At 38.3% G+C, this 17,974-nt stretch overlaps 1 protein-coding gene across 1 annotated transcript; it reads left to right on the top strand.

Moving 5' to 3' along the window:
• The first annotated feature begins 1,062 nt into the window (after positions 1–1,062).
• Positions 1,063–9,630, top strand: trim35-27 (tripartite motif containing 35-27). The gene is made up of 7 exons (XM_056472277.1): positions 1,063–1,519; positions 2,526–2,621; positions 3,722–3,952; positions 5,077–5,099; positions 5,172–5,296; positions 5,655–6,068; positions 7,907–9,630. The coding sequence occupies exons 1-7, from the start codon at positions 1,127–1,129 to the stop codon at positions 8,329–8,331; spliced, it is 1,707 nt and encodes a 568-aa protein (XP_056328252.1). The 5' UTR covers positions 1,063–1,126; the 3' UTR covers positions 8,332–9,630.
• The last annotated feature ends 8,344 nt before the right edge of the window (positions 9,631–17,974 follow it).

Genomic DNA, 17,974 nt, shown 5'->3' with positions numbered 1-17,974 from the left:
TGTGCAGGTGTTGTAGTGCTGTCCCAATTCTTAGGGTTAAATTTTTAAGCCCTTCCCCTTCAAACTTGGTTTTAAGGGCCAGGGGGAAGGGGTAGGGGTACAAAAATAGAATTGGGATTGGGCCCATACCTGCCAACGTTCCCGTTTTTCCTGGGAGTCTCCCGTATTTTAGACCTATCCTGTATTGTTGTCTCCCGGAAAACTCCCGGAATTCCACATCCAACACCCCCCCCCCCCCTTCCTCAGCTTTTTGGTATGGTCCGGTTAGCTTTTTGGATCAGTCCCCATGCGTTAACCATATTAATACCAACCCCCAACCTCCCCCCCCCCCTTCTCCTTCTTCACTTCGCGCGCACCCTCCGGATAGAATTTTCCGGATTTCATGATCTGAATGTGGGTTTGTTGTATCAGCATTGGGTCAAATAAGAACAAACCCAATGCTGGGTTGATTTTTCGATTACATTTAAATGTATTAAATAAAAATTTCTTTTGTTGTTTTGCTGTTTCAGTATTATAATTCATTTGGGTTTGTCTATTTTTGTCTCAACGTTGGGTTACAACGAACCAGCCATGTGGTTTTTGGTTTGTTTGTTTGGATTTATTCCACCTCAAGCTACTTTTTAATGGTTTCCACACACTAAGAAATGCTGGTTCGTTATAACCCAATGTTGGGTCAAATAAGGACAAACACAAATATTGCTAGTTTTACAATTAAATTTGAATGACACTTTTATTTCAATTATTGGGTTTGTCCATGTTAATACAACAAAACAGCATGTTTAGAGTGCAGACAAACTATTTAAAAGCAGAAAAGTGTCATGGAAAATTGCGTTATTTGAACTAAAGCCTTTCCATTATAAGTCAGCTTTTAACTAGAATACAGTTGTACTCAGTAACTGACTGTGAAATTGTCCTTTTCTTGTCTGTAGGTCATTGAAATGCTTGTCTTCCAGTGAAAACCAAAGCAGGAGATCAGATAGCAAAGAAGTATTCAGATAGCATTCTGTGTAATTTCTCCAGGCTTCAGAGGAAGCGCGCGACCGCAGAACCTGTTTTTCCGGCTGTGACGTCACGGCTCAGCTGTATTTGAATCTCCGCCGCACTTCAGCGAGCAGGATAAAGCGAGATGGCGATGGCGTCGGTGTTCGCGGAGAGCCTCCAGTGCTCGGTGTGTCGAGACATCTTCAGGGACCCGGTGCTGCTGCTCTGCTCTCACAGCTTCTGCCGGGCGTGTGTGCATCAGTACTGGGAGCACAGCGGGTCCCGGATCTGCCCCGAGTGCCGCGCACTCTTCCCAATGGAGCATCCGCCGTGCAACCGCGCGCTGAAGAACCTGTGCGAGATCTTCCTGCAGGAGAGGAGCCGGAGCGCATGCGCAGAAGCTCGGCTGCGCTGTGAGGAGCACGGAGAGACTCTGGAGCTCTTCTGTGTGGAGGAGCACCGGCTGATGTGCAGAGTGTGTGTGGAGGAAGAAGGAAACACCTGCATACCTGTGGAGGAGGCCGCACACAGGATCAAGGTACACATGAGCCTGTAGTTATATTACTTTACATTACTTTACACATCTATCTATCTATCTATCTATCTATCTATCTATCTATCTATCTATCTATCTGTCTGTCTGTCCGTCCGTCCGTCCGTCCGTCCGTCCGTCCGTCCGTCCGTCCGTCCGTCCGTCCGTCCGTCCGTCCGTCCGTCCGTCTATCTATCTATCTATCTATCTATCTATCTATCTATCTATCTATCTATCTATCTATCTATCTATCTATCTATCTATCTATCTATCTATCTATCCATCCATCCATCCGTCCGTCTGTCTGTCTGTCTTTCCGTCTGTGCGTCTATCTATCTATCTATCTATCTATCTATCTATCTATCTATCTATCTATCTATCTATCTATCTGTCTGTCTGTCTGTCTGTCTGTCCGTCCGTCCGTCCGTCCGTCCGTCCGTCCGTCCGTCCGTCCGTCCGTCCATCCATCCATCCGTCCGTCCGTCCGTCCGTCCGTCCGTCCGTCCGTCCGTCCGTCCGTCCGTCCGTCCGTCCGTCCGTCCGTCCGTCCGTCCGTCCGTCCGTCCGTCCGTCCATCCATCCATCTATCTATCTATCTATCTATCTATCTATCTATCTATCTATCTATCTATCTATCTATCCGTCCATCCGTCTATCCGTCCGTCTATCTATCTATCTATCTATCTATCTATCTATCTATCTATCTATCTATCTATCTATCTATCTATCTATCTATCTATCTATCTATCTATCTATCTATCTATAAAAATGAATGGAAGGGAATCAGACTGACACAATCAAGCTACAATGGTATTATGTGAAAAATAAAGTCAACAGAAAAGATTGAGATTATAAACCCTCAGAGTATGAATGACTAATTCCTAATAACTCTAAATAAACATAATGTGTATGGAGAAAACTGCATCATGAACACTGAAAAAGTGAAACGGCAGGCTTTCTGTGGTAGTTCTGATCATTGAACTGTACTAATTTTCTCCAGTGCTATTTTCAGGAGAAGCTCAGAACAAGACTGGAGCCACTGCGGGAGCAGCTCAAACTCTTACAATCACAGAAGTTGGTCAGTCGTCAAAGAGTGAAACGCATGCAGGTAAAAACAAGCACTGAAACATAACAAAATCAACCGAGCAGGCAACGTTCTCAGAACTCCGCAATGTTTCTTAGATGTTGTGCAAATATTAGCAAGTAACATTATTAAATTAATGGGTAACACTTTAAAAGAATGGTTCATTAGTTCATGTATTTACTAACACACACAAACTATTAGTAATACATTTATTACCATATTTTTTCATCTTTCTTAACGTTATTTTAGTTAAATAATGTTAGTGTATGGGTGGCGCAGTGAGTAGCGCTGTTGCTTTACAGCAAGAAGGTCGTTGGTTCGAGCCTCGGCTGGGTCAGTTGGCATTTCTGTGCGGAGTTTGCATGTTCTCTCCGTGTTGGCGGGGGTTCCCTCCGGTTGCTCTGGTTTCCCCCACAGTCCAAACACATGCACTATAGGGAAATTGATCAACTAAACTGGCTCTAGTGTATGTGTGTGAATGAGAGTGTATGGGTGTTTCCCAGTGATGGATTGCAGCTGGAAGGGCATCCACTGTGTAAAACAAATGCTTGATAAGTTGGTGGTTCATTCCGCTGTGGCGAACCCTGATAAATAAAGGGACTAAGCCGAAAAGAAAATGAATGAATGAATGTTAGTTCATGTTAACTCACTGTGCATTAACTAATGTGGAAAGTTTGGATTTTAGTGATGCATTAATAATGTTGAACTATGATTAATAAATACTTTACAAGATTATTCATACTTAGTTAATGTTTAAAAAGTACTAATTAAATTATTAAATTATTATTAAATACATAAACTAATTATGTTTTTGCAACATTCTTGTAACGTTGATAGAAAAACATTACTATAATGTGGATTCAATATTTAAATAACATTAATATTATTAACTAATATAACATGAGACAATAAAAAACATTGAAATGAAATGAAAACATTAATACATAATCTAAAAGAACATCAAAAAAATAACTAGAATTCCTGCATGTGAAATAATAATAATAATAATTATTATTATTATTATTATCATTATTATTATTATTATCATCATCATTATTATTAATATTCAAATAGTTTTAATAACTAATTTCTTTTGTCTTTGTCATGTGCTTTCTGTGCTGTAGTATCTCGCGGAGCAGGCCGAGGCGGATCTTCGGACAGAGATTGAGGATCTTCATCAGTTTCTGCGTGATGAAGAGCAGCGCAGAGTGACGGCACTGAGAGAGGAAGAGGAGGAGAAGAGGATGAAGATGGAGGAGAGCATTAGCAGAATGAGCAGGGAGATCTCAGCACTCGCTCTGAACATACACAACACTGAGCAGCAGATCCAGACCAGCAGCGCTGAGTTACTCATGGTGAGAGACTCTTTATACACACACACACACACACACACACACACACACACACACACACACACACACACACACACACTGACAGTGCTGTATTAATGATCAAACACAATTATAATTGATGGATGGATGAATGAATGGATAAATGGGTGGATAGATAGATGGAACGATAGACTGACAGATGGATGGACTGATGGATAAATGGGTGGATGGATGGGTAGAATGAAAGACGGACGGATGGATGGACGGACAGATGGATGGATGGATGGACAAAAAGGTGTATGGAAGGATGAATGGATGGGGAGATGAAAACATAGATGGATGAATAGATGGATGGATGGATGTATAAATGGGTGCATGGGTGGATGAATGGGTAGATAGATGGATGGATGGACAAATGGGTACATAGATAGAAAGAGACAGATGGACGGATTGATGGATAAATGGGTGGATGAATGGACAAATGAATGGATAGATAGAAGGCAAGATGGATGGATGGATGGATAGATGTATGGATGGATGGGTAGATGGATGGATAGGTAAATAGATGGATGGATGACAGATGGATGTATGGAAAGATGGCTAGATAAATAGGTGGATGGATGAATGGATAGATAGATGGACGGATTGATGGATAAATGGGTGGATGGATGGACGGATGAATGGATAGATAGAAGGCAAGATAGACAGTCAGATGGATTGACAGATAAAAGGGTGGATGGATGGATAGATGGATGGGTAGATGGGTAGATAGTTTGATAAATGTATGGATGGATGGGTAGATGAATGGATGGATGGATGGATGGATAGATAGATGTATGACAGATGGACGGATTGATGGATGAATGGGTGGATGGATGGATGGATGGATGGATGGAAGGATGGATGGATAAATAGGTGGATGCATTGATGCATAGATGGATGAATAGATAGATAGATAGATAGATAGATAGATAGATAGATAGATAGATAGATAGATAGATAGATAGATAGATAGATAGATAGATAGATAGATAGATAGATAGATAGATAGATAGATAGATAGATAGATAGATACAAATAATCTTGTACTGAGATTTGTTTGTAATGATCATTTCTCTCTCTTTCTCTCCATGTGAATGCGTGTGAAGAGCTGTAGAGATGATCCTGACAGGTGAGTTTACTGAGCTGTGAATCCTCTCGTCTGCTGAATCTCCTGCAGTTCTGACTCTCAGATGATCTTCAGTTTTCAGAGCTTCAGTTTGAGTTCAGACTCAGAGGATCCCCCAGAGGAGCTGCTGGACGTCTGCAGACACCTGGGAAACCTCAAGTTCAGCGTCTGGCAGAAGATGAGGAGCGCTGCTCAATACAGTGAGTCCTGGACTGGATACTGTATATTTCATGAGCCCTGTTTTTGTTTTCTTTCCCATTTCTTCTTTTTCTTTTCAATACATTTCTAATGATTATTTAATTTTTAATGGGAAGTTAGAGGCTGCTGAAGTACGGAAGTGTTTATTGGGGTGGTGTTACAGTAGTGTTACATTTAATTAATAAGACTGAATGAGAATTCATCCAAATGTTTCATGCAGAACATTTAATAAAGAAATTGGAAATATGATTAAATTTGTATTTATTGATTAATTTTACATCTCAGATTAGAGCTGCTCCTGAATGCATGTTAATATCAGGTGATCCTTTCTTGTGTAAATGTATGTTTGTTTCTCTGCAGCTCCGGTGGTGCTGGACCCGAACTCTGCTCACCCGTGTGTGCGTGTGTGTGTGGGTCTGCGCGCGCTCCGCTTCAGCCACCGCTGTCCTCCAGCTCTGTGTATTGCAGACGGGCGTGAGGGTTACTCCAGTGTTTTGGGCTCCGTGGCTCTGGGCTCTGGGTCGCACCGCTGGGACGTGCATGTGGGCGACAGCAGCGTCTGGGCTTTAGGAGTGATTTCTGAATCCACCCTGCAGACCAGAGACCAGCAGCCTGAACCCGGACTGTGGATCCTGGGCTTCCAGAGTGGGGCGTACGGCCAGGGCTGCTGCGGGGAGAGTCTGTCCCGGCTGGGGGTCCGGCGGAGGGTTCACAGGGTCACGGTGCTGCTGGACTGGGATGCCGGAAAGCTGACCTTTCTGGACTCACTCACAGGTGGAGTTATTATTGTTTTATAATATAGTATAGTATAGTATATAGTTATTATATTTGATAAATTTCCATTTAGTTTTAGTTTGTTTCTTAAATTTATTGTTAATTTTTATTTTGATGCATTTTTTAAATAAGTTATAAATAACAGTTTTAGTTTGAGATCATCACATACATTTTTTTTGTTGTTTTTTATTTTGATAAAAAATAAAATACATTAAAAAATTTTTAAAAATGTAACGCATTTCTGTTTAGTTTGTTTTTCATTATTTGTTTTTATTTTTTATAAATTTATGATTATTTTAGTTATTTTTATTAATTGTTTTGTTAGTTTTAGCTCATACTTAAAAAAACTATATATATTAATAGGCAGCACAGTGACGCATTGGGTAGCATAATCGCCTCGCAGCAAGAAGGTTGCTGGTTTAAGTCCCAGCTGGGTCAGTTGATGTTGCTGTGTGGAGTTTGCATGTTCTCCCCATGTTGGCGTGGGTTTCCTCCGGGTGCTCCGGTTTCCCCCACAGTCCAAACACATGCGCTATAGGGGAACTGATGAACTAAATTGCCCATAGTGTAAGAGTGTGTGTGTGTGTGAGTGAGTGTGTATGGGTGTTTCCCAGTGATGGGTTGCAGCTGGAAGGGCAGCTGCGTTAAACCTATGCTGGATAAGTTGGTGGTTCATTCTGCTGTGGCGAACCCTGATTAATAAAGGGACTAAGCCAAAAAGAAAATGAATGAATGAAAATATATATATATACAGTTGCAGTCATTGTTATTCAACCCCCATTGGATTTTTTTTTTCTTTTTTAAATATTTCCCAAATGATGTTTAACAGAGCAAGGAAATTTTCACAGTAATTTCTATAATATTTTTTTCTTCTGGAGAAAGTCTTATTCGTTTTATTTTGGCTAGAATAAAAGCAGTTTTTAATTTTTTAAACACCATTTTACCATCAAAATGTAATAGTCTACAGAACAAACCGTCATTATACAATAACTTGCCTAATTAGACTTACCTGGCTAGTTAACCTAATTAACCTAGTTAAGCCTTTTAGCTGAATCCTAGCTGAATATCTAGTCTAATATTATTTACTGTCATCACTGCAAAGAGAAAATAAATCAGTTATTAGAGATGAGTTATTAAACTATTATGATTAGAAATGTGCTCTTCTCTCCGATAAACAGAAATAGGGGGAAAAATAAACAGGGGGGCTAATAATTTAGGGGGTTGAATAACTCCGATTGCAACTGTATACATATGTATATTCAGACCCTCTTAATTTTTTCACTCATTGTTATTTTGCAGCCATTTGCTAAAATCATTTAAAAACATTTTTTTCCTCAATGTACACACAGTTCGTTTCATGAATTCTTTTGTTATTTTTAATTTGGTACTTTTTAAATTAATTGTTATAAATTTCTGATTATTTTTGTTTGTTTAATGAATTATTTTAATGATTTTGTATTTTGTTTTTATATTCATTATATTACAGTTTAGTTTTAGTTCATTTCTTTAATTGTTTTTAGATTTTATTTTGATACTTTTTATAAAATGTGTTATTCATTTCAGATTGTTTTATTTAGTTTCATTAAATGCTTAGTTTTAATTTAGGTTTTATTTTTAATACTACTTTAAAATGTGTTATAAATTGCAGTTTATTTTTAGTTTGTTTCATTAGTGTGGTTTTTTTTTTGCAAATTTTTATTTAATTTCAGCCACATTTTCGGTAACTGCTGTTAGTTTTGTGTCAGTATTTTATTTTTATTATTTTTAAGTGAACAAAACTGTTTTTTTATCAATAGTTTAGTTTTAATTTTAATTTACTAAAATAATCTCGCTTACAGGTGACCACATACACACCTTCACACACCGCTTCACCGACAGACTGTTTCCATACTTCTGCAATTCCTGTCCATCTGAAGAGCTAAGGATCTTACCGGTGGAGGATCTGACCACACACTCACCGCCGGTGGACGATCTGTACACACAAATACCGCTGGTGGAGCATCTGAACACACACACAACGCCATTTGATGATCTGAACACACACACACCACTGGTGGAGGATCTCAATACACAAACACCGCCAGATGTGAACACACACACGCCACCGGTGGAGGATCTGTACACACACACATCACCTGTGGAGGATCTGAACACACACACACCGCCAGAAGGAAAAACAGAGCCTGTCAGAACAAAGCAGAAGAAATGGATGTACATTATCAGGGTTATCACACAGCTACTAGCCACAAAACTGTATTATTAGACACAAAACATTGACCTGAGCTAGGATCATTTACTAGCTGTTCACTAAATGGAAAGCTTGCAGAGAGAAAACTCTTTATAAATAGTTGGATGCAGCCTAAATGTGTTATTATGTTCAAGATAAAGTAGATCCAGAAGGTTGTTATCTCAGACTAAAGCCTGACAGGTTTATCAGCAGCCCGATGTGAAGCGCAGCACTGTTGTAGAAGACTGAAGGGTTTATTCTGAAAAAACAACCGTCTGGATGTACTTTATCACGCTTATTACACGGCTCTTGACAGAAAAGAAACTGGCTGAATGGAGTATACACTAACCTGCGCATTATTCAGACACTAGATGGCACCAAACAGTCAAAAACACAAGGCTGACAAAATGAAAACAGCTGATGGAGTATACACTAACCTGCGCATTATTCAGACACTAGATGATGCCAAACAGTTAAAAACACAAAGCTGACAAAATGAAAACAGCTGATGGAGTATACACTAACCTGCGCATTATTCAGACACTAGATGGCGCCAAACAGTCAAAAACACAAAGCTCACAGAATGAAAACAGCTGATGGAGTATACACTAACCTGCACATTATTCAGACACTAGAGGGCGCCAAACAGTTAAAAACACAAAGCTGACGATTCTAAGGGCTCATACATTTAGGGGGCCCCCAGAGACATTATCGAGGGCTTGCGCTAACAACCCCCCCCGCTCTTCACTTAATTCGTGATCACCAACCCAACCCCCCAACGATCCGCATCCCCCACCCCCCTGTGCTCTTCACTTTCATCAGCGTTCACTTGTCAGAGGGTCTATGGCGGCCAGCGGCACCCCTGCAACTGACCAATCATAAGCTAGTATTCCAGACAACCTACCTAACTTATTCATATAATAATTATAACAATAATAATATCTGTCACCTCTGAATTGCAGCACTTATAATCATTTTATTTTTCTATTTAGCGATTATGAATGAGTTTTTTGTTAAACAAACACTTCACCAGGAAACAATGTGAATTTTAGTGATTGATTTCACTTTCAGTTGTTCAGTAGCATAAAATGTAAGTATTTTCTGTGATTTATTATTACGATTTGTATTTTTTTGTGCTCTAAAAATATATATTTTTTAATTGTGAAAGTATTTTTGCCTGCTGTGAATTGTTGACAATGATGTATGACTGTAGCATTAGGATGTCCGTGGAGCCTTAAACACACACACTGTATAACACTTTTATTATGTATTTACTGATAAATATATTATGAAACAAAAATTCAGCATTTATATTTTTAAAATGCAGATTAAAAACGTGGCCTTTTCTTTGAATGTCTATTTATTTTTTATTGTGCAGTTTTGATTTTCTGATGCCTCTATAGATTATAAATATGTATGTATTCAGTCATCAGGCTGTTAAGCACATGCGTGATACAGCTATGGGGAAAAAAGATATATATTTATTCATTCATTCATTTTCTTTTCGGCTTAGTCCCTTTATTAATCCAGGGTTGCCACAGCAGAATGAACCGCCAACTTATCCTGCACATTTTTTACGCAGCGGATGCCCTTCTAGCCGCAACCCATCTCTGAAAAACATCCATACACACTCATACACTTCAGACAATTTAGCCTACCGAATTTTCCTGTATTCAATTCAATTCAATTCAATTCACCTTTATTTGTATAGCGCTTATACAATGTAGATTGTGTCAAAGCAGCTTCACATAAAAGGTCACAGTAACACCACATGTGTTTGGACTGTGGGGGAAACCGGAGCACCCGGAGGAAACCCACATGAACACAGGGAGAACATGCAATCTCCACACAAACGCCAACTGACCCAGCTGATGCTCGAACCAGCGACCTTGCTGTGAGGCGACAGCACTACCTACTGCGCCACTGCGTCGCCTATATATATTTATGTTTGGCCAGTTCATATTTTGGTTTGACACTACTGATGACGTCTCTTCAACATTTATAAAGCTGTTTGTTGGTCATTTTATAATTACAATTTGGTAAAAATAATAATAAAGATGTTTATAGAAATGTTTTTGTAACAACACAATCCCAATATTTTAACTTCAGAAGAGTTCATTTGAACCATTTGTTGTTCGTCATATTGTGCAAATAAAACATCAATGTTTTTTAGTTAAGTTAAATGTTATCAGACGTTTATAGACTAAATCAAATATTCTTGTATAAATGATTATTATTATTGAATTTACTGAAATTATTATAATTTTATTTAATGATTTATTCAACAGATTTGTCAATTTAAAGGTTAAATATTGAAGCGGTACCTTCAGAATAAAGTCTTGAAGATGAATTGTTTGGTCAGACCTGAGCCATTTAGGATTCTTTCAATGCTGTAAACATACCTGAGATTTAATATTGTCACATGTAAGCAATGTTGCTAAAAACAACATGAAATTCTGCAGAAAAGTGAGGATATTTCAGATCATTATCTTGTCAGTTATTCACTGCATGCAGGCGGCTGAAAAACCAGCTCTTGTTTAGAAAGAGCGACAATAAAGAAGAAACCCACTGATTTATCTAATCTCCTCATCACACAGACAGAGGAGTCTTCAGAAAGCTGATCCTTTATGTTCAAGGAAGATTAAAGGAACTTTCTGATGAAAACAGCCCAGAAAAAAGCACAAAGGAAGAAAACTACAGGTATTTCATCTACAAAATGATTAGCCCTCCCTCGTGTAAAATTTAATTCCCTTTCAAATATTTCCCCAATACAGAGAGAGGATTTTTATATTTTTAATCTTCGCTATGAAGACAGTACATAATATTTTACAAGATAGTTCTATTACTAAACTTATTACAGCATGGTGGCTCAGTGCTTAGCAATGTGGTCTCACAGCAAGAATGTCACTGGTTCTAGTCCTGGCTGGGCCAGCTGGCGTTTCTGTGTGGAGTTTGCATGTTCCTCCCGTTTGTATGAATGCGAGAGTGTAGGGGTGTTTCCCAGTACTGGGTTGCGGCTGGAAGGGCATCCGCTGTGTTAAACATATGCTGGAATAGTTGCTGGTTCATTCCGCTGTGGTGACCCCTGATAAATAAGGGACTAAGCCGAAGGAAAATGAATGAATGAATAATGCTATTTAGAATAAAGTGCAATTTAAAGACTTAACTAGGTTAATTAAACAAGTTATTTGACAACAGTGGATTATTCTGTTAGACAATCTGAAAAAACAAACCTTGATAATATTAACCACAGCAGGTTTTCCATTTTCTATCTCAGCTAAACTAAAAGAAATAAAACTTTCTCCAGAATAAAATACCATAGGAAACACTGTAAAAATAAATCAATCTTAAACAGTCAAACAGCATTTAGGAAATATTTCATTCATTCATTTTCTTTTCAGCTTAGTCCCTTTATCAATCTGAGGTCGCCACGGTGGAATGAACCTCCAACTGTTCCAGCATATGTTTTACACAGCCACAGCAGACATTGTTAACATTCCCGGGTCATCTCTAGAGGTTATTTTAAGCCATTTAAATGATTTAAATCCCTGATAAATTGATTAGTTTATAGCCTATTTACCTGCTATCTAATAAAATATGAATAACAAATATAAAAATAAATAAATAAACATATAAGACTCTTGATTTAACAAGATAATGTTTTTATTTCAGATCATATAAGCATTAAACTCACTTCAGGCTGAATTAAAAAACATTGAATATTACTGTGATGTAATTTAAAGTAAACAAAGTTGTATTTAATTAAATGTAATCAAATGTTAAAGCATTGGTTGGTCAATGTAGAACTGGATGTTTTTCAGTTTTCAGAGACAATTCAGAAATAACTTTCTTAAATATATATATATACAGTATATAGGGATTAAGCCGAAGGAAAATGAATGAATGAATAATGCTATTTAGAATAAAGTGCTATTTAAAGGCTTAACTAGGTTAATTAAACAAGTTATATGACAACAGTGGATTATTCTGTTAATAATTCTGTTTATCTTGAGGGGGTTAATAATATTAACCACAGCAGGTTTTCCATTTTTTTATCCCAGCTAAACTAAAAGAAATAAAACTTGCTCCAGAATAAAATACAAGAGGAAACACTGTAAAAATAAATCAATCTTGCACAGTCAAACAGCATTTGGGAAATATTTCATTCATTCATTTTCTTTTCGGCTTAGTCCCTTTATCAATCTGAGGTCGCCACAGTGGAATGAACCTCCAACTAATCCAGCATATGTTTTACACATTAGATGCCCATCCAGCTGCAACCCCGTGCTGGGAAACACCCATACACACTGGACTGTGGGGTAAACCCACGCCAACACGGTGAGAACACGCAAACTCCACATAGAAACACCAACTGACCCGGCTGGGACTTGAACCAGCGACCTTCTTGCTGTGAGGCCACAGTGCTAACCACTAAGCCACACCGTGCCACTCATGGGAAATATTTGAAAAATAATAAAACATCATTCACAGGAGGGTGAATAATTTTCAGCGTCTCTGTAGTTTATGAGTTTTGAAAGTAAAATAAAACACTGATGCACTGCACGATGATCAAGTTGATCCAGATCTGAACTCCTCCTCTATCGTTAGATGTCCTGGAGCTTATCATGTGTTTGCCTGTGCGTGAGCAGATCACGCAACCCGTGCCAACTATTCTAGACAACCTAAAGACATACTTTCAGCTATTTGTATTTAAATCTACATTACAGAAGTGGTCCATCACTGCTGTTCTCCAGAAACATCTCTGAAATGTGACATGCAATTAACAAGAGCAGCGATGACAGTAATTAGAGCAGCTCGTGTGATGTGTGTTGTCAGCAGAAGAAAACTGATTTGACTCAGAATGTTGTCCACATGCCAAAAGAAACATTCCTCTGAACGATTGCTGACATGTGAAACACTGATGCCAGGAAGATACACACATGCACAACTATTTATTAATAACTGTGTGCCGTCATCTGCAGTAAACAGCTTTGAGTCTTTCAGCTTCATGCAAAACAAAACCTAAAACAGGTAGAGCTGGATTTTCATATTATACCAAAGAAAAGCAATCATTCAAAAAGAAAAACGCAACCAAAGAGACATTGTTAACATTCCCGGGTCATCTCTAGAGGTTATTTTAAGCCATTTAAATGATTTAAATCTCTGACAAAATGATTAGTTTATAGCATATTTACCTGCTATTTAATAAAATATGAATAACAAATATAAAAAACTGGACAATAGAAGATTGGAGCAACGTTGCCTGGTCTGATGAGTCTCCATTTCTGCTGACACATTCGGATGCTCGGGTCAGAATTTGGCTCAACAACATGAAAGCATGGATCCATCCTGCCTTGTATCAGCGGTTCAGGCTGGTGCTGGTGGTGTAATGGTGTGGGGGAGATTTTCTTGGCACACTTTGGGTCCATTAGTACCAATTGAGCATGGTGTCAACGCCACAGCCTACCTGAGTATTGTTGCTGACCATGTCCATCCCTTTATGACCACAGTGTCTCCATCTTCTGATGGCTACGTCCAGCAGGATAATGCACCATGTCATAAAGCGTGAATCATCTCAGACTGGTTTCTTGAACATGACGATGAGTTCACTGTACTCAAATGGCCTCCACAGTCCCCAAAGCTCAATCTCTCAATCTCAGCTGACAAATCTGCAACAACTACGTAAAAATTAATGCAACATTTCAGTGATGTTTTTTTAGATCAGACCTTCCTGACTGACACAAATGTTTTGTGTGTATGTGATCTCAGCTGCCAAATGCAATTAATTGTCCCCTAATGCTTCACATTCTTTTAGAATTCGCACTTGTTATTCATTTATTTGTTTATTTATTCATTCATTCCTTTTTTTTATTTATTTATATATTTATTTATTTATTTATTTATTTATTTATGAGGCTGTAATTTCCCGGGAACTGTTGTTTTCACTAGGTGGCGCACGCGCACTTCACTCATTGAATGTAGATCTCTGGCTCCCTCTAGCGTTTTTTTTTTTAAGCACGACTTTACACTTGTTTAGCAGGAGATAACGAGTACCATTTTTCATGGTGAGAAAAATATTTAACCATATCTTGTTGATGGAAAAAAATAATAATAATTTAAGAGATTGCCATTATCCTAAACTTTTAAGACAAAATCCAGAGAGATACACAGGCTACTGTAAACATAAACACCAGATCACATACTGAAAGCCTTTAGAGTAGACTATGAGGCACATTGGACAGTTGCATTGAATCCTTCAGTACAACATATACAGCTGAACTTTTTCTGAGGGAAAGAAAAACAACACTGAGACACTTTGAGAGCAGAAAAGAGAAAAATATTCAGGGGTTTAGAAACCCCCAATATTTAAAACCTCTAATGATAACCCATAAATAAAATAAAGAGTGCAATCATTAAACTTATTTATATGCTTTTTTTATATATTGCATACTTGTCTACCGTATAGAACACTAGACAGGCAGATGACCTTGATGTAGTAACCAGCAGCATGGATGCCATCTTTACTAGCACTCTAAATACTGTGGCACCCATCAAACTAAAAAAGGCTAGAGAGAATAAAACTACACTATGGTATAATAGTCATACCCGCGCTCTCAAAACAGCAGCCCGTGCCCTGGAACGTAAATGGAAAAAAACTAATTTAGAAGTCTTTCGAATTGCATACAAAGACAGTATGTCCAGCTATAGGAGGGCTTTAAAATCTGCCAGGGCTGAGCACCTCCGCAAACTGATAGAAAATAATCAAAACAATCCTAGATTCTTATTTAACACCATCGCTAAATTAACAAATAATCGGTCATCTTTGGAACAAAACGTTCCACCGCAAATTAGTAGTGATGACTTCATGAATTTTTTCAGTGATAAAATAGAAGGCTTTAGACAGAAAATAGGAGATATTAAACTTTCTGCACCGCCTTATACTTCAGATCCAGTAAACACGTCTCTGAATCTAAATAACCTACAGTGCTTTAAAATCATAGAACAGGAAGAGCTAGACAAAATTATAAATAGCTCTAAATCAGCTACGTGTATATTGGACCCAATTCCAACAAAGTTACTGAAAGAATTGCTACCTGTTATAGGAGAACCTCTTCTTAACATTATCAACTCTTCTTTATCTTTAGGCCATGTTCCAAATCCTTACAAGTTAGCTGTTATTAAACCTATTATTAAGAAACCACAACTGGAACCCAGCAACTTAGCTAATTATAGGCCTATTTCAAACCTTCCATTTATATCTAAAATACTAGAAAAAGTTGTTTCTGCTCAATTATGCTCCTTTCTGCAGACCAACAATGTTTTTGAAGTGTTTCAGTCAGGTTTCAGAGCTCATCACAGTACAGAAACTGCATTAGTGAAAATAACCAACGATTTACTCTTAGCTGCTGACCAAGGGTGCATCTCGCTATTAGTTCTACTCGATCTTAGTGCGGCATTTGACACCATTGACCATGGTATCCTTATTAATCGCTTAAAGTCTACAGGTGTCCAGGGACATGCCCTACAATGGTTTAAGTCATACTTATCTGACCGTTACCAGTTTGTAAATATAAATGGACAGCCTTCACAAATCAGCCCAGTAAAATACGGGGTGCCTCAAGGATCAGTTTTAGGCCCTTTACTGTTTACAATATACATGCTACCCCTGGGAGACATTATTAGAAGACATGGGATCAGCTTTCACTGCTATGCAGATGATACTCAATTATATATTTCAACTAAACCTGACGAGACGTCTAATCTGTCCAAGCTAACTGAGTGTATTAAAGATGTTAAAGACTGGATGACCAACAATTATCTTCTCTTAAACTCAGACAAAACAGAATTATTACTTATTGGGCCTAAATACTGTACACAGCAGATCTCACAACTCGACCTACAATTAGAGGGATACAAAGTTAGCGTTAGCTCTACTATAAAAGATCTGGGTGTCATATTAGACAGCAATTTAACTTTTAAAAATCATATTTCCCATGTCACAAAAACTGCTTTCTTTCATCTGAGAAATATCGCTAAGTTACGAAGTATGCTATCCATCTCAGATGCAGAAAAGCTAGTCCATGCTTTTATGACTTCTAGGCTGGACTACTGTAATGCACTGTTTGCTGGCTGCCCAGCATCCTCTATTAACAAACTTCAATTAGTACAAAATGCAGCTGCCAGAGTTCTAACCAGGTCTAGAAAATTTGATCACATCACCCCAATTTTATCCTCCTTACACTGGCTGCCTGTTAAGTTTCGTATTGAATTTAAAATATTGCTTCTTACATATAAAGCTTTAAATAATCTAGCTCCTGTTTATCTAACCAATCTTCTGTCTCGCTACAATCCAACTCGCTCTTTAAGATCTCAAAACTCAGGGCTTCTGGTAGTACCTAGAATAGCAAAGTCGAGTAAAGGAGGTCGAGCCTTCTCATTTATAGCTCCTAAACTCTGGAATAGCCTTCCTGATAACGTCCGAGGCTCAGACACACTCTCCCAATTCAAAACTAGATTAAAGACCTATCTGTTCAGTAAAGCATACACTTAGTGCACCACTTAGGGGGCTTCCACACAGTTATAGTTATGCATCTTGCTGATATACACTGTGAACATCAGCTACGCTAATTATTTTCTTTATTCTCCATTTCCACCTGGGGATACTCTTCCCGAGGCCCCCAGACTATGCAGAGTCACTGATTCGATCCAAGACCAACGACGAGATGATCCCAAGGTTTCCATATCCTGGACCTGGCCAAATCCTGAACAACTACTGCGATGGTCATGGAGGAGTGGAGAACATGAGACTGTTTCCTATGACGCTCCAGAGACAGACGAGTCTTCGCTGAGGCCAGCTTCCAGCCTCCGCCACTGAGACTGCAGCTCTGCACAAGACGTTTGGCCAGCGGAGAAATTAAAATGGTCGTGCCCAACTGAGTCTGGTTTCTCTCAAGGTTTTTTTTCTTCACTTCCGCCTTTAGTGAAGTTTTTTTTCCCTCTCCGCTGTCGCCACTGGCTTGCATGGTTCAGGATCTATAGAGCTGCGCATCGTTGGATTTGCTCTTCAGTGTTTGGACTCTCAGTAGTGATTATTAAACCACACTGAACTGAGCTCAACTGAACTGAACTTAAACACTACAAACTGAACTACACTGTTCCTATTTACTGTGACCTTCTATGTGAAGCTGCTTTGACACAATCTACATTGTATAAGCGCTATACAAATAAAGGTGAATTGAATAGATAGATATTTATAGAAAAAATGGACAATAACTGCTTGTAAAAATGTAGAGTTTTTACATGTATTTATATTATATTTAAAATGTAAAATTAAAAAGTAAGCACACCCACACTTTAACCTCCTAATGTTCAGCCCAAATATGCACCCTTGAGTGCAATGCTATACTAGAGAAACATTTGAAATGATCTCAATAAAAGAAATAAAGAAAGAATGATTGTTTGTTGAGACTGTAAGGATACATCCACATAAAGCCATTTTATTTATTTATTTATTTGTCTCATCTAAAAAAAAATACCTGTAGCTCACAAATCTATCTATATAAACATGTTTCTCCGCATAATCTGACACAAGCCGGGTTTCATACTAATGTAAAGTGGATTGCTCGCTAAAAAGAAACAAATCTCAAATGTGATGATGATAAAATTGTGATATCATTAA

This window comes from Danio aesculapii, chromosome 14 (genome assembly GCF_903798145.1).
Source record: "Danio aesculapii chromosome 14, fDanAes4.1, whole genome shotgun sequence".
In the NCBI taxonomy this organism is placed as follows: domain Eukaryota; kingdom Metazoa; phylum Chordata; class Actinopteri; order Cypriniformes; family Danionidae; genus Danio; species Danio aesculapii.
The sequence above is the reverse complement of the archived record's forward strand: the minus strand, read 5'-3'. Positions and strand labels throughout refer to the sequence as shown.

Coding starts and splice junctions, on each gene's coding strand:
- trim35-27 (XM_056472277.1), top strand. CDS start 1,127: ATGGCGATGGCGTCGGTGTTCGCGGAGAGCCTCCAGTGCTCGGTGTGT. Junction 2,622..3,721: donor AAAGAGTGAAACGCATGCAG/GTAAAAACAAGC, acceptor TCTGTGCTGTAG/TATCTCGCGGAGCAGGCCGA. Junction 3,953..5,076: donor GCAGCGCTGAGTTACTCATG/GTGAGAGACTCT, acceptor ATGCGTGTGAAG/AGCTGTAGAGATGATCCTGA.